Source organism: Colias philodice, chromosome 2 (assembly GCF_061535455.1).
Source record: "Colias philodice isolate Cphi_HAF_F1 chromosome 2, ilColPhil1 Martin Lab GWU primary, whole genome shotgun sequence".
Taxonomy (NCBI): domain Eukaryota; kingdom Metazoa; phylum Arthropoda; class Insecta; order Lepidoptera; family Pieridae; genus Colias; species Colias philodice.
This window is the reverse complement of record NC_143087.1, coordinates 7353585-7365779: the sequence shown is the minus strand read 5'-3', so window position 1 is coordinate 7365779 and position 12195 is coordinate 7353585. Positions and strand designations below refer to the sequence as shown.

Here is a 12195-nt window from a genome sequence, read left to right as displayed (position 1 = left end):
CCAAATTTTGTAATGCGGTAGTGTCGCAACGCTGAGGACTAAAAACTAAAAAGCCTGTTTTCCTTTCAAGAAATTTCCATCGCTAAAAAAAATATCAGAGAGTAACAGTTAATTATAATTGATATTTGTAAGTAGATATATCAAGAAAATTATGATATTTACAATTTAAGTAGATAGCTATATACAAATCTATCACCTCTCTGATCTCATATTTTATTCTTACAGAAATAGGTACAAGCTGACTTGGCAAACGTCGTTCTACCTTACTAGTTAGTAGTTACAAATTTCATGACAATCGGTTCAGCCATTTCGGTGGAGACTGGTGTATGATAACTAACATTGTGACACGAAAATTTAATTTACATAGAGATATCTACATTGATACAAACACATTGGTGGGTCTCTTTGTCTGTCCCTCTTGGTAAATATAATATAGGTAACATCTTAAATAATAAACATTCAAGTTCAAACAATAAAAAAAAAATGCGACTTCACAAAAAAAAATACTATAGGTAGGTACCTACCTCACATGATATAGTCTAAGATCCGAATTAGGGTCGTCCTTCCCATCTGATATTCCAGTCTCCAGATGGAACCAGACCTATTTTTTATCAAATATCATTTATGAATAAATATGCTTATATGCAATAACATATGAATTACTGTGAAGATATCAAAATTTTATATCTGTTTTGATAAGTTTTTAATCAATTATTGGGCGATTTTAAAATCCTTGTTTGAAATTTATCCATCCCATGATGTATTACTAACTATAACATAACAATGCCAAGTGTAAACAATATAAATTCAGGCATTGGGACACAATTTTTGAGATGTTTTGTTAATACATTATTCAAAGAATAATATAACCACAAAATGAAAATTCGCTCCTAAGTCAAATAAAGAAATATTTCAAATTATGGAATAATTTATTAAACATAATAATAGGTAGTACACAATATAGACTTAATACAAAACAAAATTTTATTAAACTTTCATTCTATCTGACAGCACTCGCACAATGGATCCTGAACCCCCAATGTTAAATGCCTTTTCATGCCACAAAAGTAGATGTCCACTTGATCCTTCAGATGGGTATTCAAATCCCCTGTAGATGTATTTCATCAATATGTCAATATCATCCAAAGAAAGACTTCCAACAACTTCTTCAATTTGGGCAGACTTGATTGCTAGCAGAACTTTCAATGTCAATGCTAATGCATTGTCCTGCAAAAAAAGAAGACATTAAGATTTGTTATGCTTTATTTTTTTTATATTATGTAAGAAAATATGAAAGAAAAGCCAGAAATTGATAAGATATATATTATATATCAAAAATAGGTAATTGAAGTTGAAATAAAAAGAAAAAAATGTTGTGTGGTTTTATGAAACCACGGTAAAAGTGAAACTGTTCGAACGGTTCCGAACACTGCTTTGTGTAGCGCATGTCGCGTGTATCGCAGCTGCCGAGTAGGTATACCTAGACACAGAGACACAGACCAAAAAGTTTGAGACGATGTAATAAAAGTTTCACTTTAATAATTGTGTAATTGTTTTAATAATTTATGTAATTGTGAGTAAAAAGGCAAATACTTTGTAATATACCTACTTTTACTTGTTGATCTGATGTTCCAATTGGAGCATGGTTTAACACATGCTTGAGTGCATCAACATATTTAGCTGTATATATATGTAAAGAAAATAAGTGTTACAGTTAGCTTATTTTATAATATAACAATGTGTATAAATTGGTAATTTTGGTTAAGAAAATATAGCAGTATGATCATAAAATTGTGACAGTCTTTTCTCAGAAACAGTGGCATTGCATACTTTACAGAGCCCTCTTATAAAAATTTGGTGTGGAGCCATTAAGTTTAAAAAAAAAACATCTAAAATATTCAAATATTAACAGTTATAAATACAGGCATGTTTAAGAAACAGATATATGAAAAAAATTAAAGAACTTTTAATAATTTAAAGATTGCTAGTCGCTAGATCACTGTCAACGCACAAGCACAAGCTTATTCAGGATGCAGATTCATTCAACATCATCTTATTGCTAGTTGACAGATAATTGTACATTCTATTGATCTACTTAATATCCAACCCTAGTAAAGTCTTCATTTAATAAGAATTTAATATGTCAAAGGCCTTTTTAAGACTTATATTATGCTTGCTTAGCTTAGATAATTAGTGTTATGAGTTATGACTCATAGGTACCAAAGATGGCTATTTCATTTGAATTGATTACTATATATTATTGATAGAAATAAGTAGATATTATTAAAAAGGATATTGATTAAGAAGCGCACAAACTTCTCCTTCATCAGGCCCAGCGGGAACTGAGGGGTCAGCTTCATCTTCTCGAAAATTATCTTCATTGTACTGATCAATATCGATTTTACGGAATGCCGAACTTGACGTATTTTTAGCCATATTTTTTAAAATTGATTTATTGATAATATAAAAAACAAATACAAACTGCTCAATTAATATTTAGGTAAACAAAAAATTAAAACTTGTAGGTAAGCTTCACTTCTGACTTTTGATGTTTTTGACATAAAGTTTTACCGACGAATTGACGTTTGACATATTTTGTCAATAATTGAATGTTTTAAAATTTTCGCTTTGCAACTTCACTGCAACGAAATAATTTTATTATGAAAAAAGGAAGACAAAGATTTTCAAACTTATCGCTCATACGCTGATATTATCGAATAGATAGTAGAATCCGAGAAAACAGGCGGTTGAGTAAATTTATATTACCTATACTGTTTGATACTATCATGATCATTGTTTATTAGTTAATTTAATATCCTAATCTGTGTCCTAATCCAATTACTACCTGAGATGAATTATCACTACATAGTATAAAACAAAGTCGCTTTCCCTGTCCCTATGTCCCTATGTCCCTTTGTACGCTTAAATCTTTGAAACTACGCAACGGATTTTGATGCGGTTTTTTTTAATAGATAGAGTGATTCAAGAGGAAGGTTTATATGTATAATAAGATCCATTAAGTAGTGGAGAAGTACTGTTATTTTTGAGGTTTCTAATGTGATGTCGTAAAAAATTACATTTATTCCGCTTACATTGCAAACGCAGGCTGAACCCTACGAGTTTTATCAAAATAATGTACTAAGTATTATACACATTGAAAAGGTCTACAGAAATGTCCGCGATGGTATATGTCTATCTCTTATGGATAACCCACAATAACTTTTTTTTGTCATTTACTTTTTACGACAAATAATGGCTAATTTTCGAAGTGATTTTAACCAATATAGCATTAATCCTTAACCAATTAAATACCATGGATACATTGTTCATTTAATATAGATCTATATGGCCCTTTACACCGTATGATTTAAGTGAATATTTTCGAAGATATTACAGATTTAAAAATTGCAGGACGTAGCGTTTGCGGCCGCCCGGCTATGTATTTTATACCCGTGCGATGCCGGAGGCCGGAGCGGGCCGCTATATTTTTATACCTATACAACGTTCACAATTTTTCTGTAGTGTATTTAGTATCAGCATTGCACCCGTGCGAAGCCGGGGCGGGTCGCTAGTACTTTATATAACAGACTTCTTTCCGAGGCACCCACAGGGAGAAATTATTTAATGTACAAGAGTTTATTTTGTTTACTTGTAGAATTCTATTACATAACTAGCGGTCCGCCCCGGCTTCGCCCGTGGTACATGTTTACGTTTTCTCTATATAAGAACCATCCTCGTACTTCAAGGAATATAATAAAAAAAAAATTATCGAAATCGGTTCAGCCGTTCTCGAGTTATACCAACACATTTTGCGATTAATTTTTAAACTCGTAATTGCTCCGAGTTTTTATAAAAAGATATACAATTGACATTTGTCAATGTATAATTTACTGCTGTCATCTGCATTCTGCAGTCTGCTTATGTCATTGTCATTTTAATCGTCCAGTCGTCCAGACATTAGCAGCTGTAAATTTTAAAGTCGTGTTATTTACTTATTAATCTTGTCCTAGTTTTGTTGTGATAATATTACTGACTAATATTAAAAGTTTTCATATATTGTATAATTTTAATATAAACCTAAATCCTTTCACTTTGCAGCTGTTCTATAAATTATTTCGTCAGAATGACAATGGGTGATGAATTACCTGTCACTTCCTTGGTTTTACCTGTTCTTATACGCCCCGTACTTACCCAGGTAAATATTATCAATGCTATAATATACTGTAGGATGTATTTTAATAGAAAGAGAAATTAAAGTTTGTGCTTTGTGGCCATATTTACACTTTTATATTAATAAGGGTAATAACTCAGGCCCCGGAATCACAGACACAATAGAAAATCTATAGTGTCGTGGACCGATCGGGCCGTTCGGGGCTCAATGGGTAGGGTTGAGCAGTTTCCTTATGCGGGCTACTCACATACCTGCAGCAGGGGCAGGGGCACCCTTAATTGGCTCCTTAATTGTGATTTGTGATGTGTATAGGCAAGCAGGGGCAATTTAGTGTTAGTTATTAAATAAACATAAGTATATATTATTAAAATTTATGTCTTTTATTTGGTCTTTTGTTTATCTATGTAACTATATTGACATATATGTAATTGTTTTAAATAATTTTGTTAATTGCATAAAGTGGAATATTTGTTTTATAGCTGGAAAAGTATCATGTGGGAGGATCGCAAACTTTGCGTGCAGCTTTAACTAAGGCTGAGGCTGCAGTACCAGGTCTCAACTATGACTTGGTGGCTGGTATTATGAGAAGAGCGGATATTCCAGTGAATATGAATGAGAGTTTACTTCGTTTACAAGGAACTCTCACTGAAGCTGAATGTAAGTGGATATATTTTCATTATGATTTGGCAATAATACATGTGTATTAATATTAACATATTTATTTCAATTCCATATCTATACAATAACTTAAAGATAATTTTTGTGTCTTGAGATGTTTGTACTTTTTTGTAGCGAAGATTTAAAAATATCTATTATGACATAAATGTAGAATATGTTTTACCAAGATTAAATAAATTATAATGTTAAAATAATAAATAACAAAAAGTGCAGCACTCGCCTTACATTTGTAGATTATATCAGTTCTTCAAATTGTAATTCTTATATTTATAAATACAGTTTACTAGCTCTGCCACATGGTTTCACCGTCGGAAAGACCAATAGGCAATGGCTACATTACTGCCAAGTATTGTCAGTATTTGTTCAGTGGTTTATGCATGAAAGAGCCACTAACATACCAGTGGCGGTACGTTCATACAAGCCGAAAAGCCCGGCTTGCCTTAGAAATTCGCTACCCATATTCACGTTTGAATATTCGCGCGCAATGAGCAATTCATGCTCCGAATTCAATGAAAACTCACCTACAATATAATATATAATACGCCTAGCATAAAACAATGACGAATTCGAGTAAACTTTTTAATTTCATCCTTCTTCCTATCGGAATAAGGTCGTACCTTTTATATGGACGTTACAACCTAAATTGGATGGATTATAAACAGTGCGGTGTCTCGCTTGCACGCGTGGGCTTTTACCGGGCTTTGCGCTCATCTCTTCTAACGTATGAAATTTCGTCGGAGTAGATACATACCTAGCTATAGAACTCTATAGCAATTTGTAAGGGGCATGAAGCCCGGCTTTTTAACAGTGTGAAGATAGTTACGATTGCGCGAACGAACGTCGTGAATATTATTGTTAAATTATAGTTTGTTTGAGCGGGTGATTATACCGGTGTAATTTAGGTTAAGTTTTTCGAATTTTGTGGTAAAATAAGTGTCGCGACAGCAGATTGTGTTGTAAATTGTGATGGTTTACTTTGTGCTCAGCGGGGGAAAGGTAAAATCATTAAACTTTACTGAAAAACAATTAATTTCTTCATCAAAACCAACTCCCGATTTGTGCATTACCGAAACTAGTAAGTCACATATAAACGAAATTTTAATTGTAATGTTTACGAACGATTTCATGAATGAGAATTGCTTAGAAGAAGCCTTTCCCCAGCTGTTGAAATTTGCACATATTTTGGTAGTTACGATTCCTGCTAGTAAATAGGTACCTAGTTCTTCCACGGAGCGTGCTTTCTCATCGTTAAATCATATTCATAGGTACCTACGTTTATTTAATTATTAAGAAATACTTGTGTATTTATTTGGCCAAGAACGCCTTTCTGAATTAGGTATCAATAAAGGAGCTGTTAGGTAATTGAATTCTAAAATAAACACCTACTTTCTATAATTCCGATGTTATATTATCTTTCCTTCAGAAAGATTGGCGTTTTGAATTAGAATATAGGTAAATGATCTGTACAATTTTCTACAGTTTTATATAATTTATCGATTTTAATGATAAACGTTTGACTCAACTGTTTGCGGGCGCGCGTGAAAATTTAAAAGATTTGATTCGGGATGTAATATGTTCACGTTTTTTTATAAGTTTTATAACGAACATAATTACACAGTATACCTAGGTAGGTATATTATTCATGAAAAGGGTACCCATCAAACACTTTGAAAAATTTGGGCTTGCCCAGTCCTTACACCCTAGGCACGCCACTGTAACATACATAAATCCATCCTCGCAAACATTTATAATATTAGTAAGATAACATACCGTCACTTTATATTTATAGGTGCAGATTTAAGACTGAACAGATCAGAAGAAGCATTCCAAGAGTTAAATAAAAAGTCAGCAGCTCTCAAGAAAATTTTGAGTAGAATTCCTGATGAAATAACAGACCGTAAGACATTCCTGGAAACAATTAAGTAAGTATGGTGCTAATAATTATTTATATCAAAATTTCATCTATTAATTTTATAATATGTAATTATTTAATTATTTTTATAGGGAAATAGCATCAGCTATTAAGAAACTACTTGATGCGGTGAATGAGGTTTCCACATACACCCCGGGGCCGGGCAAGCAAGCTCTGGAACAAAGAAAAAGAGAATTTGTTAAATATTCAAAACGCTTTTCAAATACTCTCAAGGAGTATTTCAAAGAGGGACAGTGAGTATTTTTGGTGATAAATCTCATACATAACAATAAAAAAAAGGAATTTTTAAACAATGATCTTGATGATCTTGATGATCATGATTTTTAAACAAATATCTTTTTATACCTTATAATTGATACAATTGAAAGATGTTTAAAAAATTAAAAATCAATAGTAAATAAATCAAGAGTAAAATTACAACTTAAATTGAGAGGAGCATTATCACATTTCAGTATTAGGTGTGTTTTACACAGCACCGTCCTCAAATAATGCAGAAATTTTGCATAAAAATATACTCTTGAATGTTATATCATGTCTTACGCCATTTTTAACCGACTTCAAGAAAATGAGGGCATTCTCAATTTTTATTTATTTATTAATGTTGTAATTTTTTTTGTTTCAGGGCTAATGCTGTGTTTGTTAGTGCATTATATTTGATACATCAAACAAATCAAATTTTGTATACAGTAAAAAGCAAATCTGAATAAGAATATAATTCGGAACTATTGAAATTAGTTGTTAAATATTATTTTATGATGTTGCAAAAGTATTTTGATTAACTTTCTTTAAGGGCCGATTTTTCAATCGCGAGATAAACAGTCTAATAAATACCCCTCGAATAGATTTATTCAATTATTTATCTAACTCATTACGGCTCGCCTATTTTTCAATCGTGATTTATTTGATGAATAACTATCTGACCAAATTGTGGACCAAATATTTCCATATTGGCAGCACTGCTCTCGGAGTGGCGAAACAAACATATTAAATTAGTCAGGTTAGAGCGGGATAGAGTCAATCTTGCAATTTGTCAACAACCGTCATTATGACTCACGTCAGGAGTGCACTTGTCTTCTATGATTGTTGATTGTTGTTTTGATTCGAGTAAAGAGTTTGGTTAAATTTGTGTTTCAATTTATATATTTTACGATGGAAACGACATACTTAAAGGCAGCGTTCGGCAAATTTTCAATGGCATGGTCATCGGTACTATCAAAAACATCAATTTCAATATGATTTTAATTGATAATAATTATATAGAAAGAGGTTTAATTGTTAATAATTCTACGCTCTATGTTATGACATACAAAAATATCTCAAATTTGACGCGTCAGTTGTCAACTCAAACGCCTAACAGTCGAATAGCGCGCTATCTGGCCGTTGGAGCGGCAAATAGATTTATTCTTCAAATAACGTAGTTATTCGATAGATAAGTCCTATTCGTCTATTGAAAAATTGAATATTTTGTTAACTGAAGAATAAAGTCTATCTAGCTGTTTATCTGGGCATTGAAAAATCGGCCCTAAATATTATTTTTATATGTTAACTGATAATCTAATATATTATAAAATTTATGAATAGTGGTTAGAAGGTCTGCCATGATTTTCATATAAATACTTTACATTAAAATGTTTTTTTGAAGCTAGATCACACTTTGGAATGACAAAATGAATGTTCATTAATTGATGCCCAGGTACTTCTTGGAAAAATAAATTTTATCCAAAAATGTTGATATTCACAACATAGTATTGTGATGCAAATGTTATGGCAGACAATAGCAAACCATACTTGTTAGTTTAAATATGAGTGTAGTACATAAATGTCATTATTTTACATTAAACTATTATTTTAAATATTTGTGCGTTTTTTTTTATTCAAGTAAGTACATACCCAAAACAGAAATAATTAATTAGTTTATTGCCTAGCTAGCAAGTAGAAAGAAAAGCTAGATTCTAGGCAATAGCAGCCTTTATGTGCTGCGGCCGCTTAGCCTGTAACCGACATATTTGTATGTAACCGACTACTTTAGACTACCTACTTTAAACGGACAAATTTAGCCGATTCCACCTCAAACTATAAAAAATTATAATGACCATATATTGCTTCATTGATCATATATTTAACATTTGATCAATATATTTTCTCTTACCCGAATCTTAAAACCAAGAAAACGGTTGGTAGAAATTTTTATAAACAGATCTAATGCTTGCCAACTTTTAAAATTCCTTTTTTAATTTATCAGGTGAATCAATTTCCAGATGCACTAAAACCAAACTTTTAAAAAGTATTTTTTTTTCCCGGATTCTAATAATCAAGATATAGTTATAGAATACTGTTTTTTTTCCCATCGTACTGTTTGTGCATTTGCATCGTTTTGTGCATGTATAGATTAGGTGTGTCTGGAACTCATTCGTCTGGATCTGGATTGTAAAAGGTCGTACAAACCGTACAAGTGAAGAAATTCGGAGTTGCGATTATATGGCAAACAAAACATTGGAATAAAAAAAAATCGGGATAGAGAGAGTATGAAAAATATTCAAACGTTTTTGGGATCTCGAATTTTGATATACAGAATATTAAAATTCGAGATTAAGATAGGTATGTAACCAAATATGACAATAGATTAACATGTAAATTATACTCCATCTTATTATACTTATTATACTCCATCCTTTTTGATCCTAGAACTCCTACCTACTTGAGAAAAAGATTTGTGTTTATGGGGTCTTCTCATGAACTCAATCTCCGTTCCTCCGACAATCTTACGCTTCGTATGCCTGTTCACACGTCCAAATTCTACGATTGCTCATTTACCGTACAAGCCGTAAAATTGTGGAACTCTCTCCCGACAACGATCAGGCAAGCCCAATCATTATATAGTTTTAAAAATTGTTAAGAACTACTATCTATCCCTTTAATGCTGTTTGTCTATGTTCTAAGTTCTTTGCTGATTTAGTTATCTATTAATGTTAATTTATTTTCCTCTCTTCTAATATTTGTATTCCTATACTGCTCATTACTCCTTTGTTTTTGTATAATATTATTTGATTCTTAAGTTATCTCTATGTATTATCATATAATTACAGTTTTTTGTATATGTATGTATTTATGCACTATCTACCTTTTTACTGATTTATTTTTCCTATATCCCAAGGTTGCCTGGAAGAAATCGCTTTTAAGCGATAAGGCCGCCAAATTGTACATTTATTTTAAGTTACATATCGTTTCTGTTAATTCTGTTTTTGTGTGCATTGTACAATAAAGTGTTTTCTATTCTATTCTATTCTAAATTAACAGAAAATGATCCTATTTTAAGTGCACAAATGTTCAATGAACTTATAAATATTTTAATCGTATCCAATCTAGGAAATTATATAGCGGTCTTAGATCCACCGGTGACAATTATTAATTCATAAAAAATGCTATGAAATAGGCGATTGAACGGAACAGTTAATAATGAATACGTTGCTGTGAGAAAAAGAGTTTGTATATAAAAAGCAGTTTTTCTAAATCGGGCGTTAATGGATGGTAATACTTTCGTGACCAGGTTGACTTGGGTCATGAAGCTTGTACTGCGATTCGTCTCGTCGTGCGACACCGGACAATAGCCGGTCACCAGTCGTGCCTGTTGAACTCTACGCATCTCGGTTATTTTAAAGCGTGACACTTGACACAGCCTCTCGAGGTCTCCAACCTCAAGAATTCGGCGTTCCAGGAAATTAATTTGTTTTATTTACGAAAAGGAAAAAGTGTGTTTATTCCATTTATGAAAATATAGTAATAAAGCTACTTTATAAATTGGTATTGAAAAATCAATGAGTTTTGTTTTATCTAGTCAAAAGTAATTTTGATTGCAACACATGAATCTAAATGTTAATACGTTGTACTTAAACTACGACACCATTTAAACCTACCCACTTACTGCACTTATCTTAAATCTACAATCGATACATTACTAGGTAGGTAAGTACAACAAGTATTGCACGTTTAGTTTGACAGCGACCTTATAATACAACAACAATAGGTCACTTTCTTTCCGGATCAAATACGACGGTTCATCTCATGGCACCGAATCCTAACAATGAGTCAATCATGCGGATCATTTTAAATATTCATAGCTTTAAAGCGGAGGCGTAATCGATTTTAACTTCGGCGCGTTAGTTCTGCTTTTGCTCTACATTTATAAGATGAAAGTCTATGATATGTTCACCTTTTGTCACGTTACTCCCTATGACCCTATATTTGTTAGCTTTTCATCCATCACTATTGATATGTAAATCAGATTTTCACAAGCTATGATGATGATCGAATACATTATCAAGCGCACTTTCAAGTGTATATTTGCCTTGTTTTTATGTTAAGGATAAAATATTTATAGCAATATTTCTAGGTACCTATTACCATTTGCTTTGTTATTCTCTTCATTGAGGATATCTAATAAACTGAAGGATATAGACTAGCTGTTACCGCGGCGTCGCCCACCTGGATCTGTGCAGATATTATTTTATATTTTGAGCAATTAAAGGTTAGAATTTGGATATAATATTATGTATCTATATTATGTCATCGTACGTCAGTGGAGCTGACGGACGAATTAATCATGGTAGGTAACTTATGTATGTTTACAAATTAAATTAATAGATATTTTGAGTATAATTTTCTTAACACTTACTAGGGAAACGAAAATTCAAACTTTTATTATCTACTAATAATAATCATGTTTAAAGTAACACAATTATTTCAAGGGTCGGTATACCTACCGTATACCTAACCTTTTCAACGTACCAAAAAAAAATTTTTTAATTAATTTTAATTTGTACATTTCATTAAGTAGATATTCCTAATAAGTACCTAGTGTTATTATTTGATGTTACATGTAATAGTTAGTTTATAATTAAATATATATTATAATTTTAAATATAATAAGATGTAGTTAGGTTGGTGATAACTTATTTAAAAAAAAAATTAAAACATTATATGAAAGTTGGAATCTACTCGAATTTATAATTTTTCTGTAGAAAGTGAGACCCAGAAGTAGAATCGAGTCTATAGAAGGAAATAGGAATTGAAGGATATAGAATTATTTTATGGAACTTACGCCCATATGTACCTAACTAGGTACATACCTATGTACAATTTTCTCTTAATAGATTTTAATTAAGCATTTTAAATTTAATTCACCCTTTATTTAAAAATATGTACCTATATTTAACTGATTGTTTTAATTCTGTAATTTCATACTGGCTGATTTTTCTTCTATATAAAACAATCAGAACGAGGCGGTGGATTGATGGTACTACATTGCAAACTTTTAAAATTCTCTAAACTAGTCAAAAAAAATCTAGAAACATTATTGTATGTTTGTGTTCAAAATTGATGTGTGCCCATTATAAATTAGCATAGCAGACTTCTG

The 12195-nt window shown here is 31.6% G+C and overlaps 2 protein-coding genes across 2 annotated transcripts; one reads left to right on the top strand and one right to left on the bottom strand.

Moving 5' to 3' along the window:
• Nucleotides 1-910: 910 nt before the first annotated feature.
• Nucleotides 911-2576, bottom strand: Arpc5 (Actin-related protein 2/3 complex, subunit 5). Its single transcript, XM_089706237.1, has 3 exons — nucleotides 2297-2576; nucleotides 1610-1682; nucleotides 911-1227 (listed from the first exon to the last, which is right to left on the bottom strand). Exons 1-3 carry the CDS (start codon nucleotides 2434-2436, stop codon nucleotides 988-990), a joined length of 453 nt encoding a protein of 150 aa, XP_089562363.1. The 5' UTR covers nucleotides 2437-2576; the 3' UTR covers nucleotides 911-987.
• Nucleotides 2577-3935: 1359 nt separating this feature from the next.
• Nucleotides 3936-8637, top strand: Ccm3 (programmed cell death protein 10 Ccm3). The gene is made up of 7 exons (XM_089706208.1): nucleotides 3936-3978; nucleotides 4099-4195; nucleotides 4651-4828; nucleotides 6639-6771; nucleotides 6854-7015; nucleotides 7405-7571; nucleotides 8309-8637. Exons 2-6 carry the CDS (start codon nucleotides 4124-4126, stop codon nucleotides 7487-7489), a joined length of 630 nt encoding a protein of 209 aa, XP_089562334.1. The 5' UTR covers nucleotides 3936-3978; nucleotides 4099-4123; the 3' UTR covers nucleotides 7490-7571; nucleotides 8309-8637.
• Nucleotides 8638-12195: the final 3558 nt, after the last annotated feature.